Source organism: Xenopus tropicalis, chromosome 1 (assembly GCF_000004195.4).
Source record: "Xenopus tropicalis strain Nigerian chromosome 1, UCB_Xtro_10.0, whole genome shotgun sequence".
Classification (NCBI taxonomy): Eukaryota; Metazoa; Chordata; class Amphibia; order Anura; family Pipidae; genus Xenopus; species Xenopus tropicalis.
In genome coordinates, this window is record NC_030677.2 from 120315486 (window position 1) to 120328338 (window position 12853).

The window sequence follows — 12853 nt, forward strand, 5'->3', positions numbered from 1 at the left end:
AGGGCAAGCCGAAAAAAATGCCATCACAAAAATGAAAATGTCTAGACTGGATCAGTATTGTATCTTATTTTTTTTAAAATCTATTTTGTATAGGCGACACTGCAATTGAAAGTGGGCAGCATTACTGGGAGGTAAAAGCCCAGAAGGACTGCAAATCATACAGTGTGGGCATCACACATAAAACAATAGGCAAGTTTGACCAACTGGGAAAGACGAATACCAGCTGGTGTTTATACGTCAACAACTGGTTGCAGACAACATTTGCTGCAAAGCACAACAACAAGGCCAAAGCATTGGAGATGACTGTCCCAGACAGAATAGGAATATACTGTGATTTCGATGGAGGTAATCACCATAGCTTTCTACTCTACACCAACCCTAACTGTCTGTGCACTTCTTGATTTCAATTAACCCTTAGGTTGCTGATTGTCAGCTAAAAGTCTGGTATTAGGAGTCTAAAAATGCAAATATCTCGGTAACGGCTAAAAACTGCAGATGAAGGTAAATTGCAAGAGTGCTCACAGTAAAGGTGGCCATACACGTTAAGATCCGCACGATTGGCGAGGTCGCCAAGCAAGCGGATCTTCTCCCAATATCCCCACCTACGGGTGGGCGATATCGGGAAAATGTAGGCTAATTCGATCCTTTGGCCCTGGGACCAAACGATCGAATACTAATGGCGGCAATGGCACAGTCAGTTCAATGAGCCGGTGCGGTCCCCGATCCGACTGAATCTTTTAACCTGCCAGATTGATATCTGCCCAATTTCAGGCCAGATATCGGTCGGGTATGGCCATCTTTTCTGCCCCTACACGGGCCGATAAGCTGCCGAATTGGTCCAAGGAACCAATATCGGCAGCTACAATCGGCCCATGTATGGCCACCTTTAGACTGCATCAATTCTCCGTATGTCCAATGAATGTAACCCACTTATTGTACAGCGCCGCGGAATATGTTGGCGCTTTATAAATAAATGTTAATGTAATGTAATCAATTCATTTTTTTGCATTTAAATTATTATTATTATTTAACATTTATTTATAAAGCGCCAACATATTCCGCAACGCTGTACAATAAGTGGGTTTCATACATTGGACATACAGAGTAACATATAAAGCAATCAATAACCGATACAAGAGGTGAAGAGGGCCCTGCCCAAAAGAGCTTACAATCTACAAGGAGAAAGGGTTGAGACAGAAGGCATGGGAATCCCCTTTAAAGTATATTTCATAAATTGCACTAAATGTGTTCTTTGGGGCAGTGGATAATTTTCAGTGCAATGGATAATTGGAGAAGCGGATACCTAAGTAGTCTTTCGTTCAGTTGTAATGTGAGAAAATATTTGCACCCTTGCTATACTGAGTCTCTAGTGCTTTAAGTGAAGGCAGAGTTTAGAAAGCTGGCAATAATTCTTATGGTTAGATGTACAGGTATTTTAAAGTCAGCTCTCTTAGGGAAATGGCACACATGGCAATCAAGACAAAGCACTGGAAAATAGCTTGGTATAGTGATCCACTAAAATCTTCACATGTCCACCAGAAAATGTGTAAGAAGTCATTTTCTTACGATTACCCAGGATTGCCACATGTAAAGTATATTTAGCTTAAGATCTCCTTGTGTGTCATTGCTCTTAAACTTTAGGGATAATGGGGAGCCACTCTTAAACTTCAGGGATACAGGGGTTCCACTCTCCTTGCTGAAGTTATGCATGCCCACTGCTTAATATTTGTAGAGGGCGTGAAAACTTCGGAACACACATAAGAGCGGGCAGGGAGGGAGTGGGGGCTACATACCTGTGTGCGCCAGGCCCTTCTAAAGATTTTCTTGTAGCAGGGCCCAGTGCATATTCAGTACTCCACTGGTAATAAATAACACAAAAATTGCATTTTTACATGTACAGTTTACATGTTGGCAACCCATTTTTACTTGTAGTCTCCCTTATGTAAATCCTTTCATGTTCCACCAATGGAATTCCCTACAAACAGGATTTTTTTTTTTTAATATCTGGCATTCAAGAAAATATCTATACTAGGGTTGCCACCTTCTAGACTGAGCAACTCCGGACAGGGTTGGGGTGGTGACATCATGGGGGTGGGGCACGACATCGAGGGTGGGACAGTGATGTCACAGACGTGGTTATTGGTGGCAGTGGTGGTTGGCTGATCTCTGTGTCAATCTAACCTGCCAGGTTTTTCAAATCAGGACAGACTGTTTTGACCTGATCAGCCTCCCGAAAACTGGGCTGTCCGGGTCAAAACTGGGCAGGTGGCAACCCTAATATATACTTATGATGTAGCAGTGTAGTCGCTGACAGCAGTGGCACCTGTATTGTTTATTGGACTGGATAACCTGTCTGATGTCTTATATTTTAAAATACAGATATTAATGTTTAAGCTATATGATATTAAATATAAACTGTCAATTATAATGTTTATTTTTTTTTTTTTCAGGTCAACTTGCATTTTATAATGCAGATACAAAACAATTGCTATATAGTTTTAAAACAAAATTTACACAACCAATTATCCCAGGATTCATGGTAAGTAGAAAGTAATATTTTTGTATTCAAAAAATGGGAAATTGGGGCACAATGTGAATAATGTCTTTTTGTGAAAATGTTTTTAGGGGCATATTTACGGCAGTAGGAAACAGATACAATTTCTTTTACAAGCTACTGGTGCCTAATATAGGTTTACCAAATCACCAAAGACTTTTAACTTATTTGCTTCCTACTTTTTCAACTGTTCATTGAGAAGAGTTTTACTGTTTTTCATTCAGATACATGTTATTAAAGTGTTCTTAGACATCCATAACACGAAGGAAAGACTTGGTTATCTGGGTGCTAAGGAAAGCTAAAGGGATTTTAATAGGATTAAATGTAGTCAGCTGATCTGTACATGAGGAATTTTGCTGTAGGAAACTTGAGCACATTAGCGTTACACTGACGACCGTCTATGCTGGAGGGAAAAAATGTTCTTATTAAAAGACCATAAGGCTGAAGAAAAAATATTACTACAGTACCACAGATTACATTATATATTTAGGATATACTCTTTGACAAAAAGAGATATAAGGGTCTCTAGTGTGTATTTTACCTATTTGTAAAAGTGTATAAACATGTTATCACCATATAGCTTGGTCAGTTTTTTACTGAATATCTGTGTGTTTTTTTTGCATAGCAAAATATAGATCTATGGAATTTTCTTTATAAGAGAATTTAAAATACATGTAGAAAATGTACATTAACTTTAAACATGTTGGTGGACATAACTGTAAAATGAATAACCAGTAGAGAGATATGAGATTATCTACAGGTGCTTTACATTATGCAGTAAAAGACCAAATATGTTATACGACTATAGGACCTATTATCCAGAATGATGGGGACCTGAGGTTTTAGCAATAAGGGATCTTTTCTGTAATTTAAACATTAATTAAACCCAGGAGGACTGTTTTGCCTCCAATAATTAATAATTTAGTTGGGATCAAGTACAAAGTACTGTTTTACTATTACAGAAAAAAAGAGATTATTTAACTAAAACATAGTCTGTGGGACATGGCTTTCCCGAAATTGAGAGCTTTCTGGATAACAGATCCCATACTGGTACAAAAAATTAAGGTACATTTTCATCAAAATATATTTTATATACTGTATGGTGAGGATTTATAGAGAAGAGAGCTTATGTACATCTGCAAGTTAAGCTGCGGTCCCCACAAAACCGTAAAATCACTTGCGTCAAAATGTATTTTGTATAGTTACACTTGACAACACTTAGTTCTTTCTGCCTTCCATTTTGAATTAAGTGCTGCTGCGCCTGTTGACACCGGAGGACCCTGGAGTTACTGCCTGGTAACGGTAAAAAAAACTTGGAGACAAAACAATATTTTTTGACAGAATAATCTCTTCAGTTGTGAAAGGCAAACTATTTATGGTGGAACCCAGCTTTGTGGTTGCTGGCCCATCATCTGATAGGTCAAATAAATATTAAGCATATGATGTCGGAGTGTAATGAGTATAATATGCCAGACCCCTAATAAATATATTGTCTGATTTCTTTGCATTTAGGTTTGGTGTGGTGGAATAACATTATATACAGGACTGCAGGTTCCAAGTGCTGTGAGGACACTTCAGAAGTCAGAGAATGGGATGAGTGGCTCATCTAGCAGCCTAACCAGCGCTGTTCAATAACCTGATATGGTTGAAAAGTTTTCTCTGAGTGGATTATTAGTTTTTTTTCATTTAATTCTGTAGTAACATGCTGGTTGCTGTTCACCAAAACTGCAAGCAAACTGATCTTTTAGGTCATGTGGCGTCTTGGTGCCCTGCTCGTATGCTCGTCCAGTCAGCAAAGCATACCAATTGCAAGCCATCTGAGAAGATACTGAAGTTGTTGGAAGTATAAGTAGGATGTCATACTTACAGGTTTCAATTGCAGTCATGCTGCACATAATGACTTTTTTCCAACCTAGCCACACAGTTCAAATGTGTATTTAAAAAAAAAGTTTTAAATGTCTTGTAAGTATAAAGAGTGTAAGTATAAAGAAGAATGTAAAATACTGTAAATGGGATGTAAACTTCTACTCTTATTGTCTGTTACATCAGGTTGAGGCTTATACAATACACAGAATATTTGGTGCTCTTTTTGGTTAAATAATGCTTGAGTGCCTCAATGTGGAGAATGGTGTGTTCCATCTGACAAACAACAAAGCATTTACTATCACCTGAATGGAGAAGTCTATCCAAGGACCAAACTGAATGGCAGTGCCACTTGTGAGATTTTGGCTAAGGTGCATTCTGATGAGTTTCAGTTTTTCAGATTTACCAGTCATTGTAGTTGAAAACCACACCTTCCAGTTATCCTGTCTACCAGGTGCAGTACTGAATTATGGTTCGCAAGTGGGGTGGTCCTTGTTGGAAAGAATATTGTGCATTCTCTGTGGATCATGGACACTGTAAAAAGAGTGAGATTTTCTTTTAATGGTTTAATATGTTGCTGGTTGCTGAGGTATTTTGCTAAACAAAAAGTGAAATATTAGAAAAAACTACAAAACCTACTCTCAAAATATTACTCTCTATATCATACTAATAGTAAACTCAAAGGTGAACAACCACTTTAAGGACCAGTAGTGTCATGAAGTTTTCATAGTTTACATTTAAAAGGGAACTAAAATTCGATAAAGAGCCCTGCACAACACAGAAACCCCTAATATACCTATGTATACCTATGCAATGTTTCTTCAAAAAACATGAATAAATACCATTTTGATATGCTGAAATTCAGCTACAAAGCAGTTCTTTTGTTTCAGCATTACATTAAAAATCATGAAAAGGCTGCATATTTTTAATTGATGTATATTGCAAAGTTTCTTGAAATTATGTTTACTTTTCGAAAAGCTTAAGCTGTGTTTGGGTGGCGTTCCCCTTTATAGGGCTTATTTGCTGGACATGTCAGTATCACGTTATGATCTCTGCAGACGGCTGATTATTTTTTGGAATTATAATTTCAACCATTTGTTCTCACCTTATAAGTATAGAAAGGATATTTGCTATGGTTAGTTATTCAACTACAATAATTGGAGAAGGCAAGTTAATCTTTTCTACAATGATGTGGAATATGTTTATAAATATGCGGTATTAAGAACAATAACAGTGTTACCTTGCCTTGATCTATAGCTACCCCCCTCCCCCCAGTGTCACTCCAGATACCAATATTTAAATTTTCAAATATAGGCTTTTGAATAGAAGGGTTGCTGAAATATTATTTGTAGCACCCCCTCTGAATCCTGATTCTTGGAAGTATAAATTACCTGAATGTCATCTGAGGCTATAAGAGAGCCTCCTGGCAGGTCCTGGCAGCTTTTATGCCTAAATAAGGGGAACATGTCCTGCCCATGGAGGTAGGGGTACAGTATTGTGCAAGAAACATGTAAGTACCTGGCAGGAAAAAAAAAAACCACTTTTAATTATATGATTAACCTCTCCTTTAATTATGTGTAAAAGATTACAAGTACATTTTTTGTATGTAATTTAAAAACAGTTTAATGCTTTCATTTGTATTCAGACAAATTCAATACGAAATCTTCTCTCTTAATTCAATTTCAGATTCTCCCATAGAACTAGATGCAATTCAAAAAACAACTTGCTCTTTATCACAATGTTGAAATCTATGGGAAAACTAATTTAATAGAAAAGTTTTTTCCCCTCAAATTGGATTTCACCCATTGATTTTTATGGGACAAACCATAAAATAAAATGTTCTTACTGATTTGAATCTGGGCCATCGTGTTATTTCCAGATTACTAGGATTGCAGTTGTACAGCTGAGGCATGGCGAGCTAAAACTTTTTTTTTTTTAAAGAAATGTTAAAATCCTTGGACAAGACCATGGTATGATGTAAAGAGAGAATTGCTTTCAGACCTCCAAAAGTTGTACTGTTGTACTACCCAATGCAAAATGATGAGATGTTGCTGAAAAGCAGGTTTTCGCTGCAGTGCACACAGCATTTTACCATGAATACTAGCCATAGCTCGTTTAAATAATGCATATTGTAAAAGAATAATTTGGATTTTAAAGATGTTCTTTAAGGGACAATGAAAACCTTACTCATTGAGAATCCCAATTTGTTATGCACCCTGCAGTGTCCTCTTACCCGAGGCTAGTGTGCCTCATCTTTAAAATACACACTGATTGGTTTTCTCCAGGGCAGGTCACCACTATCTATCCCCAGCTTCCCAGGCAGGGCGTACAACTCTTTGGAAAAGTTATGTAATGTGCATACAGCAAGCCTGAACTCACACAGTGAATCAGATAGGACTTCCGGCCCTTTGGGAAACTAGTCTTCTTGTGGTTGTTGATCCAGACTATGAGGTGAGCAAGAGGACAACAAATTAAAAAAAAAATGTGGCAACCCCTAGTGACTGAGGTTTTCCTTCCAATAATTATAGGGTTTCTCAAAGATAAAGTAAAAGTGAGTAACACATTACATAGTTACATAGGGTTGAAAAAAACCGTTGTCCATCAAGTTCAACCCAGCACACAACCTATACTAACCAATCTATACACTCACATACATAAACTATATATATACAACCAGTAATACTAACTGTAGATATTAGTATCACAATAGCCTTGGATATTCTGCTTGTTCAAAAACTCATCCAGGCCCCTCTTAAAGGCATTAACAGAGTCTGCCATTACCACATCACTAGGAAGGGCATTCCACAACCTCACTGCCCTCACCGTGAAAAACCACCTACGCTGCTTCAAATGGAAGCTCCGTTCCTCTAATCTAAAGGGGTGACCTCTGGTGCGCTGATTGTTTTTATGGGAAAAAAGAACATCCCCCAACTGCCTATAATCCCCTCTAATGTACTTGTACAGAGTAATCATGTCCCCTCGCAAGCGCCTCTTTTCCAGAGAAAACAACCCCAACCTCGACAGTCTAACCTCATAGCTTAAATCTTCCATCCCCTTAACCAGTTTAGTTGCACGTCTCTGCACTCTCTCCAGCTCATTAATATCCTTCTTAAGGACTGGAGCCCAAAACTGCACTGCATACTCAAGGTGAGGCCTTACCAGGGACCTATAAAGCGGCATTGTTAATTCTCTTTTCATTTCAAATACACATAACATTACTAAGGCATTACTACAGTAAAACACAATACTACTGAGGAATTGCAAATGACTGCTGCACTCTAGGAATTCTGATGATTGAGACAAAGCTATAAAAACTGTGTGTATGCTACACTGTCCCTGTTTTTGAAGCAGAAGTTTAGAAACTGTAACACAATGTAATAAATAAAAGGTGCTTTTCCATCAATGTACAATGTAAATGTTAGGCTTGTCTCCCTCTTTTGGGCAATTATCAGTTTTGTTAAACCAACTGCACACACTGGTTTCATATGCCCGCTGGCCCAGTGGTTATAAAGTGATCAGACGGGTAGCATTTCAGAAGGTATGTATACATTGCACGGAAAGTAGAAGCCTCTCCATATTCACTACATTTACAGGCACCTGTGTAATAACAACCAATGGAGACAGAAATGATCTTGGCTTTGCATTAAATGTAGATAATCTTCTCTATATCTAATGCAAATTAATTAGAAATACACTTATTTACATTTTCATTCTTTTTCACAACCTTCTCCATTCATTCATATTGTTTTAACTTCATTATAACAGGATGGTTTGATAAACCACTTTTAAAAGTAACCTATGGCTGAGTGTCACATATGCAGCACATAAATTGTTCAAAATTGTAATACATTGTAAGAATTCTGCTGGAAAAAATCTTAAAAGTGCTAGTTAATCTATGCTACATCAGTGCCTTTAATAGAAAAAAACCTGCACAGGACCTGTATTTTTTTTTTTTTTTTTTAAATCAAATACTCCTTGTGCATACATGGTCTGTAATAATGTTACCACTTGGTACAAAAACTGCAAATGAGAAGGTCATTAAGCGTAGGTTAAACAATGAAATGTATGTGACTATAGCTGTTACTGAGAAGAAGTGGGCACACACACATATATATTTATATATATGTGTGTGCGTGTATATATATATATATAATCTCACCGAAAGTACTGCGCACTCCATTAATGCCCACTTCAATTTATTGCAGTATAAAAATACATAAGCCCCACCCACACAGGTGAGCACCAGTGAACATACCCCATCAGGCTAAACCAAAAAATACAGGTCTATAGTGGGTGTATTTTTTGATTTAGCCTGATGGGGTATGTTCACTGGTGCTCACCTGTGTGGGTGGGGCTTTTGTTACCTATAAAGGGTGGAGTTCCTTATATGTGTATTTTATTGTGTGTAACATCTTGATTAAGGTCCCAGACCAGGACCGAAACGTTGATGTGATGTATTTTTATACTGCAGTAAGTTGAAGTGGACATTAATGGAGGGCGCAGTACTTTCGGTGAGAAAGTGGTTCAAGCCTGTACACCTGTAGAGTCGCACTAATGTTGTTTTCTACAAGGGAATTTTTTGACCACTTGGCTTTAAAGAACAAAGAGCGGGCTTTAAAGATCATTTCAGTAGTTTTTCCACATGAATCACAGTATACAATTGGGTGCTAAGAATAACCATAGCAGGCTTCGTAGTAAATAACACTGCAATAGGACATTCATATTGCAGCAGGACATCAAAAATGTACATTACATTTCCGCTATTCAAGAACTTAACCCCTCTTCTACCAAATCTTAACCTTCAGCTATTAAATGTAACTCAGGAATAAAGAAATAATGATTCTATTTTAGTTCCTATTTCAGATACCATTATATGAGCCACATTGTTAAACAAACGTCATCCTTGTTGCATCCTTAATTGTTGCTGTTTTTGAGGAGCTTGGAAATTAGATTTGAGCTTCTCTGCTCTAGGTTATACAGGGATCAAATGTCTGTTAACATTGCCTCATTGTTTCTCACATGTATTATTTTATGTTGTAATCCTGATAACTGTAAAATAAATGCTAACTTGAACAAATTTTTGTGTTTGTGTGCATTTGTGTTAATTTGCATGTTGGGTTTCTAGCTCTGCAATCTGGGTTAAAATCTATGCTGCTAACACAGATTTAAAAAATAAAACCTGTTTGTCAGAGGACCTCGGAAGTGACTGGATAAAAAGCATCCATTACTGGATGAAAAAAATGCCACAAAATGTCCTAGAGGGCTACAAATAAACTCCCAGTTTTGTGCACTGTATCATTTATAGGCGAGTTCCCTGCTCCAGATAAGTATGAAAGCTGATAATGAAGCCACACCAACTAAACAAGAATAAAGACTGAAAAACAAACATACAATACCCTGAATTAAAACCCAACCCTGATACTCCTCACAGCACGATAAAACTGCAATCTGTTCTTCAGCCAGTTCTCTATCCAATTACAAATATTATGTTCAAAGAGTGGTGGTAAATGGAACATTTTCTAATTGGGCCTGGTAGAGTACCGCAGGCGTCAGTCCTTGGTCCTTTGCTTTTTAACTTTTTTATTCATGACCTGGAGGTGGGCATAGAATGTACTCCTTTCTATTTTTGCTGATGATACAAAATTGTGCAAAATTATAAGTTCCATGCTGGATGCTGCCACTTTGTAGAGCGATTTGACAAAATTTGAAAAGTGGGCAGCAAACTGGAAAATGAGTACAAAGTATAAAGTTATGCACTTTGGTAGAAATAATATAAATGCAAGTTAGGCTGATGTCAGTCATGGCGGATTCTCAGCAAGCCAAAAAACGCTTGCCGAGAATACGCCCTCCGTCTCCTACCTGTGCAGGCACATGTAGCCGAAATACGCATAAAAAAAGCAAGACTTTGCATTCTCTTACATTTTTATGCGTATATCGGCTACAAGTACCTGCACCTGAGCGTATCTCATTCTTTCCGGTGCAGGGACAGGTAGGGCGCATTTACAGTAGCAGCGTGTATTCTCAGCAAGCGCTGTTCGGCTTGCCGAGAATACACCATGTCTGACATCAACCTTATCTACTAAATGGTGGTGTGTAGGGGATATCCTTAATTGAGAAGGATCTGGGGATTTAGTAGATAAGTTGTCTAATTCCAGGCAGTGTCATTCTGTGGCTACTTAAGCAAATAAAGTGCTGTCTTGTATAAAAAAGGACAATGACTCATGGGATGAAAACATAATTTTCCCTCTTTATAGGTCCCTGGTAAGGCCTCACCTTGAGTTTGCAGTGCAGTTTTGGGCTCCAGTCCTTAACAAGGATATTAATGAGCTGGAGAGAGTGCAGAGACGTGCAACTAAACTGGTTAAGGGGATGAAAGATTTAAACTATGAGGTTAGACTGTCGAGGTTGGGGTTGTTTTCTCTGGGAAAAAAGGCGCTTGCGAGGGGACATGATTACTCTAAACAAGTACATTAGAGGGGATTATATGCATATAGGGGATGTTCTTTTTAATATAAAAATGATCAACGCACCAGAGGCCACCCCTTAGATTAGAGGAACGGAGCTTCCATTTGAAGCAGCGTAGGTGGTTTTTCATGGTGAGGGCAGCGAGGATGGGGAATGCCTTTCCTAGTGATGTTGTAATGGCAGATTCTGTTAAAGCCTTTAAGAGGGGTTTGGATGATTTCTTGAACAAGCATAGGGATACTAAAATCTACAGTTAATATTGATGATATATATAGTTTATGCACAGTATGTGAGTGTATAGATAGGTCAGTATGGGTCTGTATGTGAGTGTATAGATACGTCAGTATGGGTCTTTATGTGAGTGGATAGATAGGTCAGTATGGGTCTGTATGTGAGTGGATAGATAGGTCAGTATGGGTCTGTATGTGAATGTATAGATAGGTCAGTATGGGTCTGTATGTGAGTGTATAGATATATAGGTCAGTATGGGTCTGTATGTGAATGTATAGATAGGTCAGTATGGTTCTGCATGTGAGTGTACAGATAGGTCAGTATAGGTTTATGTATGTGAGTGTATAGATAGGTCAGTATAGGTTTCTGTGTTCTGGGTTCACTTGGAAGGATTGAACTTGATGGACTTTGGTCTTTTTCAAAGCTAACTTAACTATGTAACTATATGTCACTCCAAAAGGTTTTGCTAAAATATTCTGCCACCAATGTATAATATTTCTTCTAAGGTCAACTTTTACTGTGGTGGCTCAAAATCTCCTTATGCTATCTGACATGGTCATTTTACTAAAGGTGGCCATACACGAGCAGATCCGCTCGCTTGGCGATGTCGCCAAGCGAGCGGATCTTCCCCCGATATCCCCACCTACGGGTGGGCGATATTGGGGAGCATTTAGGTAAAAAAAAAAATATGTGGGCGGCAATGGGGCAGTCGGATCGGGGACCGCCAATTTCAGGCCAGATATCGGTCGGCCAGGCCGCTCTGCTCTCCCCATACACGGGCCGATTAGCTGCCGAATTGGTCCAAGGGACCGATATCGGCAGCTATAGTCGGCCCGTGTATGGGGACCTTAAGGCTCTGTGTATAGACACAACTAAACATGTAGATAAACACCTTTGGGTCAAAACAGCAGGGAACTAGCAGTACATGTTTTGAAGGTCTCACCTTGGGCAAACTGGGCAAATCTGAACCTTCAAATCCTCACTACCTAACTCTTGAAGAAACAGTAAAATTAAAAAAATCAAAGTGTTTTGAAGTAATTAGAATATAATGTACTTAACTGGTAGAACTGCTGTGTTTTCTTCAAAAACAGTATAGTTATATAGTAGTATATAAATAAGCTGCTGTATAACCATGGGGGCAACCATTCAAAGAAGAAAAGGCTCAGGTTACATAGCAGATAAGCTCTGTAGAGCAGAATTGTATTTTATAGAGCTTACCCATTAACTGTGTGTTATTTAGACCAATTTCAATTACCTCTATTGGTACGCAGCAGCTTTGTTTATATACACACTATTAGAGTTTCTGAAGCAAACATATCTGTTTTACCAGGGCAGCAGTACATTATACTATTATTAATTATATTATTATTACTTTAAAACATGCTAATTTTTTATTGTTACTGTTTCTTTAACTCAGGAGAAACAGACTTATTTCCAAAGAGCAGGACAGAGATACAAGCTTCTCCTCTCCTGGAACAGCATATTGCCAGACTAAGAACCAAATATTTTATGATACTTACAATATAATTCATACCTTTATGCTGCAAAATCTTGCCCTTTCAGTCCTAATTATTTATCAGAATACTATGCAATCCAATCTAACTGCCAGTAATCCAAATAAAACTACGGCTACAGGCGTCACCAAAAATATTGGCATCTTTTTAATTTTAATTATACACCAGTCCTGCCAGAAACTTGTTTCAAATAACAATGCCATGGGATTCACATCTTATGCAATGG

The 12853-nt window shown here is 38.1% G+C and overlaps 1 protein-coding gene across 4 annotated transcripts in view; it reads left to right on the forward strand.

Moving 5' to 3' along the window:
• The window catches only part of fsd1l (fibronectin type III and SPRY domain containing 1-like), a 48265-nt gene extending 41993 nt beyond the window's left edge, over positions 1–6272 (forward strand). For all 4 annotated transcript variants that reach the window (XM_004910850.4, XM_004910852.4, XM_004910853.4 and 1 more), the window contains 3 exons: positions 94–345; positions 2451–2539; positions 4067–6272. In XM_004910850.4, coding sequence (XP_004910907.1) covers positions 94–345; positions 2451–2539; positions 4067–4189 — 464 coding nt within the window. In that variant the 3' untranslated portion in view covers positions 4190–6272. The remainder of the gene's footprint in view (positions 1–93; positions 346–2450; positions 2540–4066) is intronic.
• The last annotated feature ends 6581 nt before the right edge of the window (positions 6273–12853 follow it).